This window comes from Bos mutus, chromosome 11, assembly GCF_027580195.1.
Source record: "Bos mutus isolate GX-2022 chromosome 11, NWIPB_WYAK_1.1, whole genome shotgun sequence".
NCBI lineage: Eukaryota > Metazoa > Chordata > Mammalia > Artiodactyla > Bovidae > Bos > Bos mutus.
The window spans coordinates 32,317,665-32,343,423 of NC_091627.1; the positions used below are offsets into that span (position 1 = coordinate 32,317,665).

General features: G+C 41.8%; 2 protein-coding genes across 4 annotated transcripts; one reads left to right on the forward strand and one right to left on the reverse strand.

Annotated features, from left to right (window-relative positions):
* Nucleotides 1-3,119: 3,119 nt before the first annotated feature.
* On the reverse strand, nucleotides 3,120-6,759 carry PTRHD1 (peptidyl-tRNA hydrolase domain containing 1). The gene is made up of 2 exons (XM_005895676.3): nucleotides 6,491-6,759; nucleotides 3,120-3,595 (listed from the first exon to the last, which is right to left on the reverse strand). Exons 1-2 carry the CDS (start codon nucleotides 6,740-6,742, stop codon nucleotides 3,425-3,427), a joined length of 423 nt encoding a protein of 140 aa, XP_005895738.1. The 5' UTR covers nucleotides 6,743-6,759; the 3' UTR covers nucleotides 3,120-3,424.
* CENPO (centromere protein O) lies at nucleotides 6,744-25,575 on the forward strand. Of its 3 annotated transcripts, XM_005895677.3 has the most exons (8): nucleotides 6,893-7,032; nucleotides 7,204-7,313; nucleotides 8,825-8,982; nucleotides 20,774-20,891; nucleotides 21,566-21,825; nucleotides 22,733-22,904; nucleotides 23,711-23,874; nucleotides 25,436-25,575. In XM_005895677.3, the coding sequence occupies exons 2-7, from the start codon at nucleotides 7,268-7,270 to the stop codon at nucleotides 23,845-23,847; spliced, it is 891 nt and encodes a 296-aa protein (XP_005895739.1). In that variant the 5' UTR covers nucleotides 6,893-7,032; nucleotides 7,204-7,267; the 3' UTR covers nucleotides 23,848-23,874; nucleotides 25,436-25,575. The 3 variants fall into 3 exon arrangements, with proteins under 3 accessions (XP_070235319.1, XP_005895739.1, XP_070235318.1); XM_070379218.1 differs by lacking the exons at nucleotides 6,893-7,032; nucleotides 25,436-25,575 and adding an exon at nucleotides 6,744-6,866 and having other exon boundaries at nucleotides 23,711-25,409; XM_070379217.1 differs by lacking the exon at nucleotides 25,436-25,575 and having other exon boundaries at nucleotides 23,711-25,409.
* Nucleotides 25,576-25,759: the final 184 nt, after the last annotated feature.

Genomic DNA, 25,759 nt, shown 5'->3' on the forward strand with positions numbered 1-25,759 from the left:
TATGGAGTCTGCCATTTCTCCCCTCGCTCTTCCTTGTGCAGGTTGACTAGCCTAGTTGGTGGATGGTTGCTTTTGTCCATGTTTCTCATTTGGATGGAACTAGTCAAAGTTTGACAGACTGAATATGGGGGATTTATTATTCTCTCTTTACTTCTCCCCGTGACCGGAAGCAGAAACTTTGGTATCTGCTTTCCCTTCAGACAGGAAAGTAGCAAGCCCATTCAGGGGTCACATAAAGCTCTATTGTTTAACCTATTGATAGTAAAAATGACATTTTTTTCCTTCATCTGCTTTTTATATCTCAAAAACCTAGGTTAAGAACTTGGGTGCCACTTTTTTGGCCCTTGCAAAGTAGAAGAGAAGCTGGGGCTGTGCTGACTTGACCTCAGAGGATGGCTAAAACTTGTGAGGCCAAGGTAGCTGAGGGCAGTGGTTTTCAGCCATTTTTCCACACTATCACCTTCTTGTCAGCAGCAGTGGTTCAGTTGCCACAGTTCTCAACCAGGAGGCAGCGCACACCCCTAGGGTGGCATCTCAGAATCTGTGGGGAAGATATGTTGATTAAACAACAATAAAAGGTGACTGTACCATGCCCCCGTGGGGGAGCCCTCTGCATTCTGCTGGCCCCGTGGGAAGCAATGACCTAGGCACTGATTCTCAGCTGTACACGTTCACAAGCTGAATTTTGTCAGCTCCTCCACTGATAATTGATCCCTAGGGTACAGAGTCACACAGCTCACAGTCACAGGAGGCTGATTTATAATCTGGAATGTCATTTAACCAATTTAAAATGGAAGATACAGCTTCCTAGCACTCAAACTACTCATGACTCCTTCTCAAACCACTCTCAATTAGTATCTACAAATGAGTAACCAGCTATAAGAGGTTAAGAGAAAACTGGACTGATGAAAGACCTGGTTTCCAACCACAGTTCTGCCACTGACTTTGATCTTGGGCAAGTCTAAGCCTTTCTGAATCAGTAACCTTGAGACAAGACAGCCTGCATCACAAAATTGTCAAATTGATTAGCACAATGGAAGCATTTTGTTTATAATCAGATGTTTTTCACGTGTAAGAAACTCACCAAAGCATAGATCCTTTTCAAGGACTTGCCGCCTATTCTAGGTCTAGCAACACAACCTTGCTCCATTGGAGAAAAATTTCTTTATTTGTAAACTTGGTGTGCAAGGCCACATAGTGTAATTAGTGCCAAATTCTTGCTCTCCCTCCTGCCTCCTTCCTGTAAGCACATCATACACTATCATTGACTTGAAATCACACACATTCATCGTACACATTTTAGATTGGCTGCCTCTTGGGACCAGGCTGCTTCTAGATAATACCAGAGTTTCCAGTTCAGTAGGTCTGGGGTAGGGCCCCGGGATTTATATTTCTAACCAGTACCCAAATGATGCTGATTTAGGGACTACACTTTGAGAAACTCTGATTGAGTTCAGATGATAATAAGCTTAGCTGATTCTACTAAGGAAAGCTGCTGCTTCCCCGTTACTGTCTTACTCTCACTTGAGTGCCTATCCTTTCTTCCCTTGGGAGCTGCTTTAGGCATTTGCCTGAGCTGTTATCTCCCAGCTGTATAGACACTCATCTCTCTCTGACTGTATCACTCACTGTCTTACTGCAGAATTTGAATTTTAAAAATATATAGATTTTTTTTTAAATTCAGTATCATTTGGAAACATTTACCTAATTGTCTTAAATGGAAGTAGCAGGGAGTGGATGGCATCACTTCACAGAAAAGGAGTTAGACAACTGGCTTACGTGACTCAAAGCTTCTTAAGGGCTGTGTCTTACATTTTTACACTCAGGTTCTGGCACTGAGTGCCCTGGCATTGTTCCACAGGATTTGTACACACTGACACATTTAATCCACATGGCACTCCTGTAAATCCCTGTTTTACAGATGAAGGGCCTAGGCTCAGGGAAGTTGAGTGATTTGCCCAAGTTCACACAGCTGAAATGTACGAAAGCCAGGATTTGGACTCAGGCTGTTTGACACTAGAGTCTGAGCTTTAACCACTATGTTATGCCATGTAATAAGGTGCTCAGAAAGTTTATTCACTGTTCTGGAAGACTATATGCTTCCCACTTCATAGAAGAAAATTAAGTCAACAGGTATTTCTTCCACTATGAACTTATATATATTCATACTTTTCCCCACTCCCTCTCCTCTAGTCTCAAAATTAAGTTTTCTCTCTCTCCCGTTCAAGGCCAGTCCTCCATTATGCCCCTGACCCTGCCTATTTTTAAGTACTGTCTATATTCTATAAACATTCAGAGATGGGTGCTATCATTTGTGGCTGGGTTAGGCTCTGTGAAGGTGGCAGCACTGGAGCCAGAAACAGCTTACGTCAGAGGCAGGCAAGGGAGGAGGAGAGTCCTAACATTCGACTCCCAGGCCAGAGACTGGAGGGCAGCAACTGGAGTGTCTTTACTGATGCATCAAGTTTGAATAAGGGAATTGAAGAGTCACCTAAAAAGTTAGTTAGGAAATATAAACACGGAGGGCCTGAGGGCTGATCTAAGGAATCCTGACTTTCTTCCATGGGCAAGTAGGACCCTATACTGACAAGGGTGCTCAGTGATCCTGCATAAACCTGGTGGCAGGTCATCTGCTGGCTTGTAACCAGGATACACTAGGTGGGCAGACCAGTGGGACACCCACGAGGAAAATGAGAGCCCGATTCAGGGTAGTGGCACTGGAAGCTATAAGAAAATAGATGTGGTATTGACATATTTTACTAAACAAATTTTATATCTTTGAAACTGGAATACATCTTTCAGTTAATTGTATGTCTCAACTGGCAGCATTTCTCCTTTCTTAACAACAGGTAAAAATTACTGTGTATCTTAAATCTGATGGTGTCCTAGATTCAACGATTATAAGACCTGAAAATGAGTAAGAGATAAGGACTTTAAAGGCTAAGTTTTAAACCTGGGTGATTGAAAGAACTATATTAATTCTAACAAAAAAGTAAGGGCATTTCCTTGACCCTATATAGAAGTCTAACCAAATCTTCTGTTTGAGCAATGACCCATAGATGATACTACTACTCACTGACCTTCCCCATCTGAACTTATTAATTAAAAGTAAGAGGAAATACTTATTAATGACAACTTTAATATGAACATGTGTTTGACCTTCAAGAAACTGTCATAATTTGGGGATTCTCTGGCAGTCCAGTGGTTAGGATTCTGCACTGCCAAGAGTGTGGGTTCAATCCCTGGTTGGAGAACTAAGATCCCACAAGCCATTTGGCATGGCCAAGAAAAAATAAAAACTACCAGAATTTAAAAGGAAGAGGGAATTGTCATTGAAAGGAGTACGCGGTGCTTAGGGATGGATGGCATGTAGTTTCTGGATTCAGCTGATACGCAAACATAACAAAGCAATGGATAACGTCAGTCATTTGAACAATCGGAACTTCTTCAAATACTGGCTCACTTCTTCCTTGGGGTAGGGACGGAGCGCAATGCAAGTGGGTATATTCTCTGGCTGCTCCATCCACAGCTTGTGGTCAATGTTCTTCTGTTGCAGCGTCTCTGCCAGCAACTTTAAGGTGGTCTCATCCGGGGCCTGAAAGGAGCAGAACACAGGCTGAAAAGCCCACTTAGGAAGTAACAAAAAGCAAAAGCAAAAAAAAAAAGTATGAAGGGGGACTCCTCTTAACTGAAAGTGGAGTAACAGCTCTACCAAAGAAGGCGCTGTAGAGAATGTCTCCAGAAGCAACAGCTTCATCGCTCCATTTGCCATTCACTCTCTGAAGGGGTGGGAGTGGGGTAAGGTTTAATATTCCTATGTATAAAATGGAGCTTTATCTCTCCCCTCCTGAGATGCTGAGGGGCTCTATCAGTAATTATGCTCTATGCATTTTCTAGTTCTGGTGACTAAACAGCCATCACTAATCCCACAGCCAGCTCTGACGTTAAGAGTTGACTACTGGAAGGCTTTCTAAAATCACATCACTTCCACCTCCCTCCTACTTCCACCCCAGTCCACACAAACCAAGAAGGATTTTCTTACTGCTGGGATAGTTCCCCCTTGTTAACTCAATGGTGGGCAAATGATTCTCTCGTGTCTTTCAGAAATCGTTTCTCATCATCTTTATCACCCATGCGAATCTCATTACAGGAAATAGTAAAGCCATCACTCAGAAAATAAAGATCGTTAGTGTGTTATGTTGCATAAGGTGTGTGTGTGTGTATATATATATATACACATATATATTGCCTAGAAAAGCAGAAGCCACTAAGATAACCAGAGGTTTGTCTTATCAAAGTAGAGGATGCTGGGATTGCTACTCTTAATCTATTGAGTCCTTTGGGCATGCTGAAGGACTTGCATTGACTTCCCTTCCTTCCTTTTTCAGCACCAGGAGCAGCATAGTAAAGTTAGAGTGAGTTCAAACCCTTGCTGTACCACTTTCTGGGCTTCTCTGGTGGCTCAGATGGTAAAGAACCTACCTGCAATGCAGGAGACCTGGGTTTGATCCCTGGGTTGAGAAGATCTCCTGGAGAAGGGAATGGCTGCCCACTCCAGTATTCTTGCCCAGAGAATTCCATGGACAGAGGAACCTGGTGGGCTACAGTCCATGGGGTCACAAAGAGTTGGACACAACTGAGCAACTAACACTTTAACTTTGCACCCCTTACTCATTGTGTGATCTCTGATAAGTTGTGTGGCTTAGCTAAATCTTTGTTTCCCCCCTGTAAAATGGGATGATAATGCTTCCTAGTAGTAATGAGATTCAGTGAAATTAGGCTCAGATCTGTGTCTGGCACACAGTAAACAGTAAACGGAGTTAATCATGGCATTGTCTTATATCTTATTGGTCTTTGTGGCTACAGGAGCACCTTTATTTAATCAGTGGTGACTCCTAAGTCCCTTTCTTGAGTCACAGCTAACAACAGACTCATGACATGTCTTTTAAACTCAGAGGAGTCACCTAATCTCTGGGCTTCAGATGTCTCATCTGAGAAAAGGGGTAAATATTTTATCTGCTAAAAGCAAGAGAGAGGGAGATGTCCAAACCACATGATTTCTTGAAGTCTTCCTATAAAAGTCCTATAAAAAGAATCCAAAGGAAAGACTATCTGTTTCTTTTCTGCCTTACAGATTCTCAGGACTTCTCCCTGCAGGTTACTATTTGATGTTTCAACACTCAACAGCAAGTTTTCTCTTGAAAAATAATGCTTTTGCCAGCTAGCCGAGAAGGAATTACCCCCAACCCTCCACCTCAGTTATTAAGATAAATTTTATAATGAGAAGAAAGCTGCTTTAAAATGAAAGCAATCATTTTTTCATTATAAAATATGTGCTTAATGTAGAAAAGTAAAAACAGAGAGAAGCATTACCTAAAAAACAAAATTCCACTATTTAGTATTTGGACGTATTTACTTAGTTTTTCCTTTCATAATCTGGATCATTTTGTATGTAGAATATAGTTCAGTGAGCACCACGTCATGAGCACTCTTGCACGCCAGCTAAATGTACTTCAAAAACACGACTTAGGAGGCTCAGTTCAGTTCAGTCGCTCAGTCGTGTCACTTAGGCCAGTTTCATAATAATCCATTATCAGGGCCGAAGTTTAGCCAACTCATCGTATTGGAAATTTAATGATTTCCACATTTTTTACTATTATAAAACGCCCCTATGAGTATCTTTGTGCAATGCTCTTTGGGTGCATCTTGTTATTTTCTTAAGATACGTTTCTAGAGTTCTACCTTCTAGAACTGACAGAAGGTAAGGGTAAGATCTGTTTGGCCATCTGTAGAAAGAACCTTACCTCTGATGCTAGGTTCAAATCACACTAGGGTTCACATTTATTTTCAAATTTTGGGGTCAGACCCAGGTAAATGCTTCAGTTTGATTTCACTTGCAATAAGGAACCCTGAGTCCCTACCCTTCTGGATCGGTTTTCTGGAGAGGGATAAGGACTGTACTTTTCGGCACAGCCATTAAAAGGCCAGCAAAGCACTCAGGTAGAAAGGCGGGTAGAAAGCCCTTCGCCCTCACAAGCATCTATTTAAGAGGGACACAGGTGAGACCGAAGCGGCGCAGAAAGCATTTATAACCAGCCGGGTGTCCACTCCTCACACCGTCAGGCCCCGCCCTGTTTAGGTAAGGCTCGCTGGGCAGTAGCTCAAGCCCCAGAACCGTTTCCACACACACACGCACACACGCGCCACACCCACTGTATGTTAGGCGCCCCCCACACACACACACAAATGCCACACCCACTCCATGATGATAGGCGCCCCCCACACACACTAATGCCACACCCACTCCATGATGTTAGGCGCGCGCCCACGCGCGCGCGCACACACACACACATGCCACACACACACACACACACACACACACACACACACACGCCACACCCACTCCATGATGTTAGGCGCCCGGACTCAAAACTACACCCACTTCCGGTCCAACGTCCTCAAGGTCCCACCCCTCTTCCTAGTGCCTCACCTCGAGGACCACCTTGCGCATGCGCTCTAGCTCCCGGAGGTAAGCTGCTGTGTGCGGGTGGTCGCGGTGAAGGTGCAAGGCCGCGGTGGCTGCGTGACAGGCCTGTGCAACCACTGCGCCTGCTGGCCAGGAAAACGGAGGCTGTGTTAGATCCTTTCGTAACACCAAGTACTGTACCAGGATCTGCGGCTCTCCGCCAGAGGCCGCCATCTTCCTGCTCAACAGAAAGGCCGGGCCTACCCCGCGGTGCATGCCGGGATCAGGGAGGGGCCCTGGGCGCTGCCATGTTTTTGTACGGTGGGAGCGCAAAGCACGCTGGGACCGCTTGGCTTGATTTTGAAGCCGAGGATGGCGGGAATTCTTGACCCTGGCTAGAGTGAGCAAGAGGAGAAGTGATAAAGGGAAAGCCAGACCCAGTGGCGGACGGGGCTCTGACCAGGGTGGAAGGCTGACAGGCCTCTTAACAGCCCCTTCCGTGTGCGAGGACACCCAGAGAGGGGATCCAGAGGCGTGGTGCCGCGGCAGCGCGCAGGGACCGGGAGGTAGAGGCCGACTCGCACCTGGGGATGGGCCGGGCGAGTCAGTGAAGGGGCGTCCTAGCGAATACGCTTGCGGTGTCGGGGCTCAGGGGTGCGTGTCTGCGTTGTGTGGGCCGGCCCTGTGGGTTTGTCGTGAGTGTGAATACATTCTTGGCATTTTCTTTTGCCCGCAAGGATAACGCAATTACTGGTGCATGGACAACTTTTCTAGGAAGGCCTTTGAAAATCTGAGGAGGAGATGGAGCTGGCAAATACTTTAAGACAAGACGGCGAGTCTCGCGGAGGTATTCAAAGGTTCACATTTAACTGCTGCTCCTCAAAATAATTCTCAGGCTGAAAGCCCGTTTGCCCTCTAACCTGAAGTTTGGGAGTAGGATGGTGAACTAAACTAACATGGAAGACTTAAAGGCAGCTGAGATCATTGGAGCAGGAAAAATGACTTATTTCTAAGCTCTTTTCCCTTTTTCGACCAGTAGGCTGCATGCAATAGTATGCTGCTGCTGCTGCTAAGTCTCATCAGTCGTGCCAGACTGTGTGCGACCCCATAGACGGCAGCCCACCAGGCTCCTCCGTCCCTGGGATTCTCCAGGCAAGAATACTGGAGTGGGTTGCCATTTCCTTCTCCAATGCATGAAAGTGAAAAGTGAAAGTGAAGTCGCTCAGTCGTGTCCGACTCTTAGCGATCCCGTGGACTGCAGCCTACCAGGCTCCTCCGTCCGTGGGATTTTCCAGACAAGAGTATTGGAGTGGGTCGCCAGTGCCTTCTCCACAATAGTGTGCTAAATGTTCGTATTCAGAGCTGCAGTTCTAGCCAGTGAGCCTTCTTTTCTTCTCAGAACTTTTGGGAGGCCATTTCCCGCATTACTCCTGTGGAAGGGGCCTTGCCAGGCAGTGACCAGTGTTGGTGAGACCTGGGTTTGAGTCTGGCTGTGTCATTATAAATATTGTTACCTTGAGCAAGCTATTTTACCTTTCTCTGCCTTGATTGCTTCATCTGAAAAAATGGAGGAAAATAATATTGTGGTGGTTGTGGAACTTAGGTAATTGTTTTGATGCTTTTCATTGAAGCATTTAGCAGATGCATAATGTATAGGAGATAAAAACGCTTTAATTCTTTACATGCTTTGCAAGTAAAGGATCTGGTGTAAGTGTCTTAATATGTAGGAAGTGTTCGCAGATGCTTCATTGCTAGAGTTGATTAGCATTTTAAAGCTAGGACCTCAACTATATTGGTCTTTAGTCTCTTGGAAACTGAGATTGCCAGTTTCTGTCCGTTGGTGAGCTTGTTTTCCTGTCTAATGCCCAGTAGTTTTGGTGGACAGTTCCTTTTAGTGTGTGCCTTTATAGTTCTATGCTCCTGATACTTTTCAGGGCTTCAGAATACTCAAGTCTTTATGGATGTCTAAATCCAACAGTTACACAGTACCACTTTGGGAAAACTTGTGTAAAACCCAATTTAAAAAAACCTTTTTCTGACCCTGTTTTTCCTCTGGGTCACTATTATCACAGATAACTAAGAGTAGCTATATTTAGATGATTCCCTTTTTGAACAATGGCCTAGTAAGTAACCACTTGTAGGTCAGAACTTGTAGGTTCTGCCTAAGTGGTTGCTGACCATTGACTTCTTGTTGTCAGCTCCTCTAGTTTTATAAATTGTTGGCAATTGTTATCTACAATTTAACTGACCACAAAGTTCTGGGGAAAGGGTCACCATCTGTTCTTCCCTGAAGTGCTTCCTGTTCCTGGACTTAGAAATCCTTAGCTTTGTTTGAAAGTTCCTTTTTACTTCCCGCAGGTGTTTTAGCTCACTTGGAAAGACTAGAGACTCAAGTGAGCAAATCCCGTAAAAAATTGGAAGAGCCACAGAATGCACAAGCTCTTGAAGCCAGGATTCATGAACTGAAACGTCTACGAGATAAGCTGAGGGCTGAAGTGAAACAGCGTCAAGCCAGAGTGAGTAGAAGTGTGATTGATATTGGCAGGCTTTCCTGGAGTGTAAAAACCTAACATGATCTGGGATAAGCAAATCTGAATAATAAGTTTTACCTGTGGTCTTAACTGGAGCAATTTCAGTCCTTGATCCCTCAAGTAATCACAGCTATAGAGTCAGCTGATATCAATATCATCTAACAGTTGGCAGGCCTTACTAATGGGTCAAGTGAATTCATCATAATCTCTTAACCTGCCCTCATGGACATGAGCCTCTTACCTTAGTTTCAGCCAGACTTGAGTCATTAGTACTTTTGTCATTAATACCATCTTTCTAGAATAATCTTTCACCCAACTTGAAACTTCACAGTAAACTTTGACTTTTCCTTCTTTTAAGCTTTCTCTCTAGCCCAGATCCAATTAGTAAAACCTGTCAAATTCTTTAGATTGTCTTTGTGCCCCCCTCCTCCACCTCCTCCTTACCATAGCTTGTGCATTATACACATGGGTCTTAATATTTACCAGGTTTTAGATGGTAGGATTATTGCAGTAGTCTGCTAGTTGGTTCTCTTCTAATATTTATATTTTCCAATACATTTTGCACAGCCAAGAAAATGTTCATAAAATACTACATTTTTCATTAAATTACAAGTTTTCTTGCTCAGTCACAAGCGTCCTCAGCCTTCCTTCTTTTTCTTCTCTTTCTCTTCCTTGTCTCCATTTCTTCTCTTCCTCCCTCTTCCCTTTCTTTTTTTTAGTAAAGAGAAAATATGTATCTATATATTAATATAGATAGATAAATACGTGTGTATATAACGTGTATATAGTGCACAAATCTAAAGATCCTTTTATAGAGATGAGCATACTCTGGTAAGTACCACACAAATCAAGGTGTAGACTATTACCAGTACCTGAGAAGTCTCCCTCCTCCATCCTCCTAGTCATTTCCTTCAAGGTAACACTATTCTGGTTTCTGTTATCATAACACTGGTTTTACTTATTTTTGAGCTTTATATAAATGAAAAATGTATGAACTCTGTTCTGTCTGTCTTCTTTTGCGGATTGATTTCTCTATGAGGTTCATCCATTTTGGTGCATGCTGAGGTCTTTCTTGGAGAAGACAATGACATCCCACTCCAGTACTCTTGCCTGGAAAATCCCATGGATGGAGGAGCCTGGAAGGCTGCAGTCCATGGGGTCACTGAGGGTCGGACACGACTGAGCAACTTCACTTTCACTTTTCACTTTCATGCACTGGAGAAGGAAATGGCAGCCCACTCCAGTGTTCTTGCCTGGAGAATCCCAGGGATGGGGGAGTCTGGTGGGCTGCCATCTATGGGGTTGCACAGAGTCGGACATGACTGAAGCGACTTAGCAGCAGCAGCAGCAGCAGCAGCAGCAGTGGTCTTTCTTAGCCACTGAACAGCAACAATGTATGTACTTATTTTATTTGGTTGTGCTGAATCTTTTAGTTGTGGCATGTGAGATCTTAGTTCCCTGACCAGGAATCAAATCAGGAACCCCTGTATTGAGAGCATGGAGTCTTGGCTACTAGGTCACTAGAGAAGTCCGCTGGTCATTCTTTTTTATTGCTATATAATTATTCCATTTTAGAAAATATCCCACAATTTCTTTACTTATTGAACTGTTGGTGACATTTACATTATTTGGGTTTTTCACTTTGTGGGTATTAAGAATAATGCAGTATTCTTCATGCTCTTTTGATGTAAAAAGACGTACTTTTCTGTTGAATTGCTGGGTCACAGGGTACAAAGATTATCTGTAGTAAATGCTGTCAAACAGAATTTGAGACTGATTGTACCAATTTTACATTACCAGCAACAGTATATAGGATTTCCATTTTTTTTCATCTTTCCCAATACTTGATATTGTCAGTTTTAAAAAATTATCATTCTAGTGAGAGTATAATAGTAAGTCACTGTGAATTAATTTGAGTTCTTTTAATTAATGATTTTAAGTACCTTTTTTGGACACTTGAAAGTCTTGTGAAATGAACTTTTCAGAACTTCTGCAGAATTTTTATTGGGTTGTATATCTCTTATTGTAGAATTTTTTACACATTTTGGTTAGAAGTACCTTGTTTTGTATCTGTATTCCAAATCTTCTTTTAAAGACGAACTTGCCTTTTCACTCTCCTGTGACATCTTGTGATGATGAGGAGAAAGTCTTCATTTTAATGAGGCTTGATTTAAGAATCTAACTTCATGTTTCCTTTGAATAAATATCTGCCTAACTTAAGAACACAAAGATGTTCTGTGTTACTTTCTGAAAGTTTTTATTTTACTTTTTACTTTCAGAAATACAGTCCTTCTGGAATTGATTTTTGTGTAACATAGTGTGAAAAAAAAGTCGTACTACTACTTCTTTTAAAACAGTATTTATTTTGCTGCACCAGGTCTTGGTTAATGGCACTCTGGATCTGTAGTTGTGGCATGCAGTCTCAGTTGCAGCATATGGGATCTAGCTCCTGACCAGAGACCAAACCCAGGCGCCCTGCATTGGGAGCACACAGGCCCAGCCGCTGGACTTCGAGGGAAGTCCCTGAAGGTCACACTTGCTGTTTTTTTCCATATGGGTATGCAGTTCACTCAGTACCACTGCTTGAAGGTCACTCTTCCCCATTGATTGCAGTGGATCTTTGGGTCTGCTGCGGGCCCATCTTTGAATTGTTCTGTTCCATTGGTCTGTTGGTCTTTGTGCAGGTACCAGAGGTTTATTACTGAAAAGTTTTGATTCCTGTCGTTTAGGTCTTACTCTTCAGAATTATCTTGGCCATTCTTGGCCCCTCAAATTTCACATAAATTTGGGAATTGGCTGTCAGTTTCTGAAAAGAAACCTCCTTTAATTTTGATGGAAATTGCACTAAATCTATACATCCATTTGGAAAGAGTTGAAATCTTTTTAGTATTGTGCCTTCCAGTCATTGTACATGGCATATATCTTCTAGTTTCTTGGGATGAATACTTAACTGTTTTTTAAGTCTTTTTTTTTCTTCTGTATGTGTTTAAAGTTCTAAATTTCCCTCTAAGCATACTGTCTTAATCCACATGGGCCACAATAACAAAAATACGTAAACTAGATGGCTTATAAGCAACAAATATTTATTTTTCACAGTTGTAGTTGCTGGGAAATCTAGGATTATGACACTGGCAAATTTAGTGTCAGAGGACTTATTACTTCTTTTTAAAAGAATATTTTATTTTGGGCTGCACTGGGTCTTTGTTGCTGCAGCGCACGGACTCGTGGTGACTTCTTTGGTAGTTACGGCACACAGGCTCCAGAGCGTGGGCTTTGGTAGTGTGGTACTTGGGCTTAGTTGCTCTGCAGCATGTGGGATCTACCCAGACCAGGGATTGAACTTGCATCCCCTGCATTGGCAGGCAGATTCTTAACCAGTGGACCACCAGGGGAGTCCCCCTTACTACCTCTTTGATTGTGGTCTTCTCATTGTAACATCACATGGCACAAGGGGCAAGCTAGTGCTTTGGCATCTCATTTATAAGAACACTAATTCCAGACACTATAAGGACACTAATGAAGGCTCTCCAGCTATGACCTAATCACCTCCCAAAGGCCCCACCTCCAAATACCATCACACTGGGCATTAGATTTCAGCATGAAGTTTGAGGGACACAAATATGCATAGCACATGGCTTTAGCTATATCTTGCAAGTTTTGATATGTTTTCATTATCATTTCAGTTCAAAATATTTTTGATTTCCATTGTGATATCTCCTTTGTCCCATCAGTTTAAGAAGTATACTGCATAATATCTAAAAATTGGATTTGTTAATTAATTTTTTTAGTTATTGATTTGTAGCTTAATTCCATTGTGATTGAAGAATATGACCCAGCATGTGGTGAATTTTGACAAAGATCTCCCAAAACTTCCCACTCTCTCCCTCTCCCACAGAGTCCATAAGACTGCTCCATACATCAGTGTCTCTTTTGCTGTCTCGTATACAGGGTTATCATTACCATCTTTCTAAATTCCATATATATGCATTAGTATACTGTATTTATGTTTTTCCTTCTGGCTTACTTCACTCTGTATAATAGGCTCCAGTTTCATCCACCTCATTAGAACTGACTCAAATGTATTCTTTTTAATGGCTGAGTAATACTCCATTGTGTATATGTACCACAGCTTTCTTATCCATTCATCTGCTGATGGACATCTAGGTTGCTTCCATGTCCTGGCTATTAGAAACAGTGCTGAGATGAACATTGGGGTACACGTGTCTCTTTCCCTTCTGGTTTCCTCAGTGTGTATGCCAAGCAATGGGATTGCTGGATCATAAGGCAGTTCTATTTCCAGTTTTTTAAGGAATCTCCACACTGTTCTCCATAGTGGCTGTACTAGTTTGCATTCCCACCAACAGTGTAAGAGGGTTCCCTTTTCTCCACACCCTCTCCAGCATTTATTATTTGTAGACTTTTGGATCGCAGCCATTCTGACTGGCGTGAAATGGTACCTCATAATGGTTTTGGTTTGCAATTCTCTGATAAGGAGTGATGTTGAGCATCTTTTCATGTGTTTGTTAGCCATCTGTATGTCTTCTTTGGAAATGTCTATTTAGATCTTTGGCCCATTTTTTGATTGGGTCATTTATTTTTCTGGAGTTGAGCTGTAGGAGTTGCTTGTATATTTTTGAGATTAGTTGTTTGTCGGTTACTACATTTGCTATTATTTTCTCCCATTCTGAAGGCTGTCTTTTCACCTTGCTAATAGTTTCCTTTGATGTGCAGAAGCTTTTAAGTTTAATTAGGTCCCATTTATTTATTTTTGCTTTGATTTCCAATATTCTGGGAGGTGGGTCATAGAGGATCCTGCTGTGATGTATGTCAGAGAGTGTTTGCCTATGTTCTCCTCTAGGAGTTTTATAGTTTCTGGTCTTACGTTGAGATCTTTAATCCATTTTGAGTTTATTTTTGTATATGGTGTTAGAAAGTGTTCTAGTTTCATTCTTTTACAAGTGGTTGATCAGATTTCCCAGCACCACTTGTTAAAGAGATTGTCTTTAATCCACTGTATATTCTTGCCTCCTTTGTCAAAGATAAGCTGTCCATATGTGCGTGGATTTATCTCTGGGCTTTCTATTTTGTTCCATTGATCTATATTTCTGTCTTTGTGCCAGTACCATACTGTCTTGATAACTTTGGCTTTGTAGTAGAGCCTGAAGTCAGGTAGGTTGATTCCTCCAGTTCCATTTTTCTTTCTCAAGATCGCTTTGGCTATTCGAGGTTTTTTGTATTTCCATACAAATTGTGAAATTTTTTGTTCTAGCTCTGTGAAGAATAATGTTGGTAGCTTGATAGGGATTGCATTGAATCTATAAATTGCTTTGGGTAGTATACTCATTTTCACTATATTGATTCTTCCAATCCATGAACATGGTATATATCTCCATCTATTAGTGTCCTCTTTGATTTCTTTCACCAGTGTTTTATAGTTTTCTATATATAGGTCTTTAGTTTCTTTAGGTAGATATATTCCTAAGTATTTTATTCTTTTCGTTGCAATGGTGAATGGAATTGTTTCCTTAATTTCTCTTTCTGTTTTCTCATTATTAGTGTATAGGAATGCAAGGGATTTCTGTGTGTTGATTTTATATCCTGCAACTTTACTATAATCATTGATTAGTTCTAGTAATTTTCTGGTGGAGTCTTTAGGGTTTTCTATGTAGAGGATCATGTCATCTGCAAATAGTGAGAGTTTTACTTCTTCTTTTCCAATTTGGATTCCTTTTATTTCTTTTTCTGCTCTGATTGCTGTAGCCAAAACTTCCAAAACTATGTTGAATAGTAATGGTGAAAGTGGGCACCCTTGTCTTGTTCCTGACTTTAGAGGAAATGCTTTCAATTTTTCACCATTGAGGATAATGTTTGCTGTGGGTTTGTCATATATAGCTTTTATTATGTTGAGGTATGTTCCTTCTATTCCTGCTTTCTGGAGAGTTTTTATCATAAATGGGTGTTGAATTTTGTCAAAGGCTTTCTCTGCATCTATTGAGATAATCATATGGTTTTTGTTTTTCAATTTGTTAATGTGGTGTATTACATTGATTGATTTTTCAATTTGGATATTGAAGAATTGAAGAATCTTGCATCCCTGGGATAAAGCCCACTTGGTCATGGTGTATGATCTTTTTAATGTGTTGTTGGATTCTGATTGCTAGAATTTTGTTTAGGATTTTTGCATCTATGTTCATCAGTGATATTGGCCTGTAGTTTTCTTTTTTTGTGGCATCTTTGTCAGGTTTTGGTAATAGGGTGATGGTAGCCTCATAGAATGAGTTTGGAAGTTTACCTTCCTCTGCAATTTTCTGGAAGAGTTTGAGCAGGATAGGTGTTAGCTCTTCTCTAAATTTTTGGTAGAATTCAGCTGTGAAGCTGTCTGGACCTGGGCTTTTGTTTGCTGGAAGATTTTTTATTACAGTTTCAATTTCCATGCTTGTGATGGGTCTGTTAAGGTTTTCTATTTCTTCCTGGTTGAGTTTTGGAAAGTTGTACTTTTCTAAGAATTTGTCCATTTCTTCCTCGTTGTCCATTTTATTGGCATATAATTGTTGATAATAGTCTCATATGATCCTTTGTATTTCTGTGTTGTCTGTTGTGATCTCTCCATTTTCATTTCTAATTTTATTGATTTGATTTTTCTCCCTTTGTTTCTTGATGAGTCTGGCTAATGGTTTGTCAATTTTATTTATCCTTTCAAAGAACCAGCTTTTGGCTTTGTTGATTTTTGCTATGGTCTCTTTTCTTTCTTTTGCATTTATTTCTGCTCTAATTTTTAAGATTTCTTTCCTTCTACTAACCCTGAGGTTCTTCATTTCTTCCTTTTCTAGTTGCTTTAGGTGTAGAGTTAGGTTATTTATTTGACTTTTTTCTTGTTTCTTGAGGTGTGCCTGTATTGCTATGAACTTTCCCCTTAGGACTGCTTTTACTGTGTCCCACAGGTTTTGGGTTGTTGTGTTTTCATTTTCATTCGTTTCTATGCAAATTTTGATTTCTTTTTTTATTTCTTCTGTGATTTGTTGGTTATTCAGCAGCGTGTTGTTCAGCCTCCATATGTTGGAATTTTTAATAGTTTTTCTCCTGTAATTGAGATCTAATCTTACTGCATTGTGGTCAGAAAAGATGCTTGGAATGATTTCTATTTTTTTGAATTTACCAAGGCTAGCTTTATGGCCCAGGATGTGATCTATCCTAGAGAAGGTTCCATGTGCGCTTGAGAAAAAGGTAAAATTCATTGTTTTGGGATGAAATGTCCTATAGATATCAATTAGGTCTAACTGGTCTATTGTATCGTTTAAAGTTTGTGTTTCCTTGTTAATTTTCTGTTTAGTTGATCTATCCATAGGTGTGAGTGGGGTATTAAAGTCTCCCACTATTATTGTGTTATTGTTAATTTCTCCTTTCATACTTGTTAGCATTTGTCTTACATACTGCGGTGCTCCCATGTTGGGTGCATATATATTTATAATTGTTATATCTCCTTCTTGGATTGATCCTTTGATCATTATGTAGTGACCTTCTTTGTCTCTTTTCACAGCCTTTGTTTTAAAGTCTATTTTATCTGATATGAGTATTGCTACTCCTGCTTTCTTTTGGTCCCTATTTGCATGGAAAATCGTTTTCCAGCCCTTCACTTTCAGTCTGTATGTGTCCCCTGTTTTGAGGTGGGTCTCTTGTAGACAACATATGTAGGGGTCTTGTTTTTGTATCCATTCAGCCAGTCTTTGTCTTTTTGGTTGGGGCATTCAACCCATTTACGTTTAAGGTAATTACTGATAAGTATGATCCCGTTGCCATTTACTTTATTGTTTGGGGTTCGAATTTATACACCATTTTTGTGTTTCCTGTCTAGAGAATATCCTTTAGTATTTGTTGTAGAGATGGTTTGGTGGTGCAGAATTCTCTCAGGTTTGCTTGTCTGAGAAGCTTTTGATTTCTCCTTCATACTTGAATAAAATCCTTGCTGGGTACAATAATCTGGGCTGTAGGTTATTTTCTTTCATCATTTTAAGTATGTCTTGCCATTCCCTCCTGGCTTGAAGAGTTTCTATTGAAAGATCAGCTGTTATCCTTATGGGATTTCCCTTGTGTGTTATTTGTTGTTTTTCCCTTGCTGCTTTTAATATTTGTTCTTTGTGTTTGATCTTTGTTAATTTGATTAATATGTGTCTTGGGGTGTTTCGCCTTGGGTTTTTCCTGTTTGGGATTCTCTGGGTTTCTTGGACTTGGGTGATTATTTCCTTCCCCATTTTTTAGGAAGTTTTCAACTATTATCTCCTCAAGTATTTTCTCATGGTCTTTCTTTTTGTCTTCTTCTTCTGGAACCCCTATGATTCAATGTTGTAGCGTTTAATATTGTCCTGGAGGTCTCTGAGATTGTCCTCATTTCTTTTAATTTGTTTTTCTTTTATTCTCTCTGATTCATTTATTTCTACCATTCTATCTTCTAATTCACTAATCCTATCTTCTGCCTCTGTTATTCTACTATTTGTTGCCTCCAGAGTGTTTTTAATTTCATTTATTGCATTATTCATTATATATTGACTCTTTTTATTTCTTCTAGGTCCTTGTTAAACCTTTCTTGCATCTTCTCAATCCTTGTCTCCAAGCTATTTATCTGTGATTCCACTTTAATTTCAAGATTTTGGATCAATTTCACTATCATTATTCGGAATTCTTTATCAGGTAGATTCCCTATCTCTTCCTCTTTTGTTTGGTTTGGTGGGCATTTATCCTGTTCCTTTATCTGCTGGCTATTCCTCTGTCTCTTCATCTTGTTTAAATTGCTGAGTTTGGGGTGTCCTTTCTGTATTCTGGCAGTTTGTGGAGTTCTCTTTATTGTGGCTTTTCCTCGCTGTGTGTGGGTTTGTACAGGTGGCTTGTCAAGGTTTCCTGGTTAGGGAAGCTTGTGTGTCGGTGTTCTGATGGGTGGAGCTGTATTTCTTCTCTTTGTTCAGTCGCGGTGTGGGGGGGGTGGGTGGGATGCTGCAAACAAATAACACTGGCCTGCGCTCGCAGTGCCTCAGCCACACTGGGTCTGCCGCCGCTCACAGCACAGCGTGCCTCCTCCTGCCCACACTGCTCGGGCTCTAGGTTGTTCCGCCGGGAACAATCCGAGGCTGGCCCTGGGTTGCATGTACCTCCCAGGTCCAAGCCGCTCAGGTTCAGGCACTCGGGTAGTCCTCAGAGGCGCAGACTCAGTTGGGCCTGAGTTTTGTGCTCTTCCCAGGTCCGAGCAGCTCAAGTGATGAGGTGTTTGGCGAGCGCCAATGCTGCGACTTATCGCCTCCCCGCCACTCGGTTATCTGGGTGTAAAACCGGCGCACCTTCTTAGGCAGATGTTAACCGTCCAGACCCCCAAGAAGTTTTAGTTAGCAAAGAAGCCTGCTTACAGTTTTATAGATAATGTCTCTCTGGGGCTGCGATTGTGCCCTTCCGGCTCTGGCTGCCTGTCACTGGAGGGGGAAGGTCTGCAGCCGGCTATCTCTGTTCAATTCTTTGTTCCGTGCGCGGGCCTGGCGGTGTCTTAAGTTGGGGCTGGCTTTTCGCGTGGTAGATATCCCACAGTCTGGTTTGCTAGCCCAGATTATTTTGCTCAGATAGTGCTCAGGGTATTCAGGCCAGATTCTTACTCTAAGCGATGCAGCCCGCGCTGCCTCCCCTGCCCAGCCCCCACTTGCTAATGACGCGTGCAGGGCGCGTCTCGCTGCTTCCCGGTGGGGGAGTTACCGTAGGACTCGCAATCTTCGAGTTTTAATTGTTTATTTATTTTTTCTTCCTGTTATGTTGCCCTCTGTGCTTCCAAAGCTCGGCACAGATTCGGCAGTGAGAAGGTTTCCTGGTGTTTGGAAACTTCTCTCTTTTTAAGACTCCCTTCCCGGGACAGAACTTTTTTTTTTACTACCTCCTTTCAAGAGTTGGATTGCTTTTCTGGGTAAATGAAAATTCTCTATTTTTGTCTGAAAGCACCCTTATTTCACTTTATTTTTCATGTTTAAATGGATATTTTTACTGGGTATTCAAATTATAGGTTGAAATTTATGTTCTTTCATACTTTAAAAACATTTTTTCATTGTCTTCTGGTTCCATAGTTTCTTTCAGATGTTAGTCTTACTATTTGAATATAATGTGTCTTTTTTCCTCTGGCTGCTTTTAAGATTCTATCCTTGGGTTTTAGCAGTTTCACATCATAATGTAGCTAGGATTGGTTTTCTTTCTTTATCCTGCTTTGTGTTATAGCACTCCTTAATCACTTGCAGTTTTCATTTGTTTGGAAAATTTGCCCAGTATCTCTTCAAGTAATGTATCTGTCTTGTTCTTTTTCTTTGTTTCTGGGGTTTCCATGTGTGGATTTTTTGTTCTTACTGTGATCTCTCTTATGTCTTTACTCTTCTTTAATCTAGCTATGAAAATATACCTATTTTCCACTTTTCTTATGTATCTGGTCAGCTTTTAAACCCGTTGAATTCCTGATTTCTGTTAACTGTATTTTTTGGATTCAGGATTTTCATCTGATTCTTTTTAATAGATTCCAGCCCTTTGGTATGAATTTTCCATCCTTTAATCTGTGTTAATGACTATGTCTGATAATAACTCAAATAGCTGAATCCCCTCAGATCTGCTTCTGTTGTCTTCTTTTTCCTTCTGGTTTTTAGACATCTGTTCCTCTTTCCTGATATGCTTGGTAATTTTTCTTTTTAATTCAATGATGGGTAGTGTTTGAAAAAAAAAAAAGGGATTCTGAACTATGCTGTCTTCTTGCAGAAAAAATTTCAGCTTTTTTCTGACAGGCAGATAGTGTAAGGGCACATCACTATCAACCAACTGAGGTCACCTGTTTCTGGTTTGCCCTCATTCGTAGAGTGTAGTCCTTTGTGGAGGCCTTACTTGAAAGCTTGGGTGTGCTAGGACAGATGTGTCAAGATCCGTCTTCTTTGGCAGGCCCTGACCTCCACAGTCTGCTCAGCTTTTTAATTTTCAGCAGCTTCTTTCTGTTATGCCTGGAGGACAAGTGTCATGCAGCCTGTTGGGTTCCCATTTCTATATCTTGGCCCATAGGAAGTCTGCTCTGGTAACCTCAGTCTCCAGTTTCTGTTGCCCTGGCGCTGCGAGACTGCTGCAGAATCTAGCCTGAAGCTTTCTATTTGGCCTGTATGCCATGTGATAAAAATCAACAGGACTATGAGGAGGAAAACCCAACTAACTTCCGCATTCATCTTTAGTCTTCAGTCTGGCTATTTTGGTGGTTCTCTGATGCCTTTGGGCCATTTTCTGTTTGTTTACTTGCATGATTGCTTATTTCTTTTTGGTATTTGCATCAGCTTGGGTAGTTGTCTCAGAAGGAGTTAGTCTGATAGCATCTACTGGGTTGTAGCTCACAGTGTGCAACTTATAATCAGTATTTCTCATCCTGGCACTTAAAAGCCTGCACAGTCTCACCCAACTTTACCAGCTTTGCCTCTTTACAGCTGTTTTTGCTTACCCTAGGCTTTCCTTACCTCTTTTTCTTTCTCCTCTCACAAGACTATACTGCAGCCAAATGCATTGTTCTTCAGGCTAGCATAGTTTCTACTTCTGATTCCTGGTACTGTATATAACCCACAAGATTCTTCCTCTGCTGTGAATTCATAGCACCAGCTGGCTGGCCACAGTAGCATTTCTTGATTCATAACCTAATAAAAAAAATACTCTGCGTTTACATTTTTCCCATGTAGGTGAGGGCATGGGACTTCTATTATGCCTCTGTACCCAGATAAATCTGCTACATGTCTTGCAGGTTAAAGCATCTACTGCCAATGTAGAACCTGACCAAATATTAGAGATTAGTGAGCAAGAAATTTTGGAGAGAAAACAGGAAAACATGAAAGCCATTCTGCAGGCATATCGTTTTACAGGTATAATTTTTTCTCACTTGTTTCAGTCTGAGTCTCCTGTCTAGTGAGATAGTTTGCAAGATGTATTATTAGTCCTGGACCTATTTCATTAACACTGAATTTTGCCCCCCACCCCCCCGACATACACATGCAGAACTGGCATGCTATTCATAGGCAGCTTTACCTGCAAAACTGGCCCCTGTGCAGCAGCAGATTGGTTGGTGACTGGCTTAGACTATTCATTGTAGTGATTCAACATGTGCTAGACCGTGTGCTAGAACTTCCTTTACAGCTGGTTTGCTTGATGCCACTGTTCAAATAGTTTGAACCCCTCAAGTCTCTGTTTGACCATTAAAATGAGGACTTACTTACCTATTATCTGTATCATAAGAGGATTGTGAGAAGACCTGAGTACTACCGTAAGTTACTTGACACTCAGGAAAAAAGGAGCCATAGGTAAATTGAAAATTTCAAAATCTCTTCTTCAATAATTTGATACTTAGAATGTTTTTTCCCCCCACAATTCTGTGGTTTTAAGAAAACAAACTCAGTGAGTCAAAGTCAGAAGAAAGAGTCTAGACATTCGTTCAGTGAGCATTTGAGCCCATGGTGTGTGTACTGGGTGGAGTTGAGGAGCGTGGGATGCACAGATGAAGCCTTTGCCTCATGTCCCTTAAGGCACTGTCTTGTCCCAGGGATCAGCGGGAAGCTGACCAGCCGAGGAGTCTGTGTCTGCATCAGCACTGCTTTCGAGGGGAACCTGCTGGATTCCTACTTTGTGGACCTTGTCATGGAGAAACCACTTTGGATACATCACCATTCAGTTCCAGTCTTCATTCCCCTAGAAGAGATATCTGCAAAATACCTACAGACTAATACTCGGCACTTCTTGTTTGTTCTCTGGGAATACCTAAATGCTTACTCAGGGAGGAAGTACCAGGCAGAACGACTTCAGGTATCTGTGATCTTATAAAGCATTTTGGGAGCCCAGATAGACTTGAAAGAAAGGGACATGTTCTTTTGTACTTTAGATTGGTTCATAATTCCAAGCCAGAAGTTTGACTCTTGTCATCCTAATGCTCATTTCTTATTTACATACAAGCTGTTTTCCACCTCCTCTTCTGTTGAAACTCTGGATGGGTACTGGTGAAGAGATTATTTACTCATGAACGGTGATTCTCAAGCTTTTATACTTCTTGACCCTTCCTTCCTCTCACAAAGTGGTAGGGTACAGTTGCTTTATTTTTAATTCAGTGAAGGCCCAGTAGATGACCTGCTGTGTGCCAGGTATCTTTGCTGAGCCTTGGGAATAGGTGCAAAGCAGAATAATGGTTTCTGAAAATACCATAGAGGAATGCTGTCCATCTTTGACTAAGCTCAGGCTTACATTCTTAGGGTTGTAACTGAGCTAGGGTTGCAGTAAAAAGCAGGGAAAAAAAAGGAAATGAATACAAGCAGGAAATAAGTGACTCTTACAAACTTAACATTTCTCTGTGCATTTGGAATGACCGAAGCTTCTGGTTATCAGTTAGATACTGACATGTGAATGTAGACATGAAGCATTTCAGCCAAACGTGTGACATCCCCTGAGTTCTTAGCAGAAATAGTGTCTCCCCAGCCTCTGGCCATTGACTTAGTAAGTGCTTCTTACAGGCCTTCTAGGCTGCTACCAACTCTTAATTATCTTATGAATCTCTATCATTTGTCCTTTTTTCAGGCCTTTCTCTATCCTTCATTTATTTCTGAGATTTAATTAATGGGCCCTGTTTTGGTAGACATGTTTGATGCATCATAACCACTTATTGCCTTGGAGCTGTAATTGTCATATACTTTGTGTCTCTTTTGATCCCCATCCCCATTAGAGTGACTTTGCAGCCTTTCTTGTGGGGCCCTTGCAGAGAAACTCATTGTGCAACTTGCTGTCATTTACTTACAAAGTGAAGCCGGAAGGTCAGTCCTTCCCCTTTTGTGCTAGACTGCTGTATAAGGACCTCACGACAACCCTTCCAACTGACGTCACAGTTACTTCTCAAGGTAAGAGGAAGGATGCCTCCAGGAAGAAATTATAATATGCTCTGTGTTATTCACGTGATTGAAACAGAGTGAAATAGTGAGACTATATCAGCTGGTCCTGTTGAGATATTATCTTCTGTTTCTGTACTGTGAACAGAAAAATACAGAAAAGATACCAATAATATCTGCCCTATTTCTGTCAGTTTTCCTCTTCTCTTTGTTAAGTAGTAAACATAATTATCCAACTTTTTCTTTCTCCTTTGCTCAGTCCACCGCCACCAGAGTTCTTTCAGCTTACAATTTGTTTTCATTGGAAACCCCTCTTAGACAGGTGATGAGGTTGCATCATAGGGTCGCTGTGGTGGTGAAAGCCTCGCTTCACTGTGAAGCCAAATAGATGTGACAAGTCGGCATACCCTTAGCTCTGCACAGACCGGTCTCTGAATGGGAATTTTTTAGCTATGGCCGAGATTTCTGTTGTTAAATGTAACATAATGGACAATAACAAGAAAAAGGATAAAATGTTTTTAGGAGGCAGGTTTCACATCATAGGTTTCTAGATTTCTCTGGGCAGAGTCTAGGCTTCCCTGGTGGCTCAGAGGTTAAAGCGTCTGCCTGCAATGCAGGAGACCTGGGTTCGATCCCTGGGTCGGGAAGATCCCCTCGAGAAGGAAATGGCAGAGTCTGTGTTTCTGGTCTCAAAATTTCACTGGACCAGTAAGGGGCAAGGCTGTCTCAGCTCCAGACCAAAAACGAAAAAAAAAGCTCCACTGGTTCCAAATATTAGCGCTGTGAGATTGACAGATCCTTTTTTTTTTTTTTTTCAGGAACAGAAGCTTTACCCAGCACGTGGGAAGAACAGCGAGCAGCCCATGAAAACCTGTTTTTTACGAAGCCCCTACATCAGGTGTTTACTTCATTTGCAAAAAAAGGAGAAAAGCTGGATATGAGCTTGGTCTCCTAGAATATTTTCTTTGGGAACACATCAGAAGTGAGTAAATGAGTACTGACCACACTTGCGGGCAAGGTCCTGGGAACTGAAAACTGTTGAAAGGCTAAGACTCCTTTCCTGGGAACCATCCCTGGAGTCAGAACAGACACCCACTTTATCAAGGATGGTCAGGGGCAAGTTTCAGTCTATTGACCCTGGCATTTTTGGACAGGTCTCCAAAATTGCCTGGTCACTTGCTCCAGTGCTCAAAATCATCTCTTCTTTTTGAGATATTAATCACACATTTTAGCTGAAAATGAGATTTTTTTACAGAAGGCATTTTGTGAGAGAGGGAGTATTACCATTTAATTATGTAGCTTTTATGAAACCTTCAGCTAACTTTGTCTCACTTTCCTGTCTGTGACTTTTGAGAAGAAAGTTCTTAGAACTCTCAGGGTTCATGATATGATGTGAATCATACAGTTAAGAGAAGTGTGGTTGATTCTCGGCCACTGCTTTACAAGGAATGTGGTGTGAGTACTATGGATAGAGTAATTGGGGCTGCATGTATCTCATATCGTTTCCTAAAACATGTTGGGAGAGCACTGAATTTATTGAGTCAGCTCATGATCAGAAGTCTACTCATACCTTGATCATTGCAAAGGAAGTAGACCCCTGTCCTTTATCTCTTCCCTTTTCTGTAAGCTCCAGGCCCTGGCCATGCAATTGTCTTCATCCTCTCCTAGTCCAGTTAGTGAACCACTTCTCCACATAACCATGGCCTCCGCTCTGCTGGCTTTTTTTGTTCCTTGCCATGGGAGTATGTGCAAGGCCAGTGCATGGATGTGAAAACCTGTCACTTGCCAGGTCACAAAAAGGAGTCATCACTACCCTTACTGTCCAAAGCCCTGAGCTGTATTCTGGCCTCACTCTAAAATGGTCCTGTCCTAGAGCTGATGGCCAGGCAGTAAGCTGCAGGTGTGGGTGCCACAGGTAATTCTGGGAGGAGCACAGGGGGATGGTCGAGCCAGCTTGGACCACCATCTAGAAGGAAGCAGCCTAAGAATGAGAGGGAGGTGTTAGTTTAAGTTCTTGCCTTCCAGGCACACTGTAAGGACCAGTGTATCAGGATCAGTTCAGTCGCTCAGTCATGTCCGACTCTTTGCAACCCTATGAACTGCACCACGCCAGGCCTCCTTGTCCATCACCAACTCCCAGAGTCCACCCAAACCCATGTCCATTGAGTCAGTGATGCCATCCAACCATCTCATCCTCTGTCATCCCCTTCTCCTGCCCTCAATCTTTGGCAGCCTCAGGGTCTTTTCAAATGAGTGTGGGAGAGAGCAAAGCACTTCTCAGATGAGGGCTGTTAACAGAATTGGCACAGATGATCATATTCAAGTTGAATAAAGCTTTTAATAAAACAGTCTTGTTCTTTATCTATACCTGTAAATTCTCTCTTTAAGCAGTAGCAAAGGCGACTGTAGCAAGAGCTCAAAAGGCAAGGCAATATTGGAGTGTTTTCTTAACAGAAAGTTAAAAATATAAATGTAGAAGATCTGTTTATATATTTTTCTTTCAGAAATAAAGTCCCTTTCCCTCCCTCCCTCCCACCCACCAGGTAAAAGGAAATATTGCACTTTCTGCTCCCATGACTAAGGTGATGGGGTTCCAGAAGAACCTTTCAAGATTATCAGGACAAGGGCCATTTCACCTAACTCGGACCACAGACAAGCAGGTCTTCAGAGTGAAAAGCACTGCTTCCAGGTTCTAGCTGCGGAGTGAGTGGTGGCCAGTGAGCGGCCCTCATCTGAAGCAGAGCTGCCCTGCCTGTGCTCCCAGCCAGGCACAGAGGCAGCAGCCTTGTTCCACCTCTGGCAGCCCTTCCTACTCACAGTGGCCATGGCCTCTCTGGGTGGAAGAGGGCTGGTAAGAACTAGGGCTC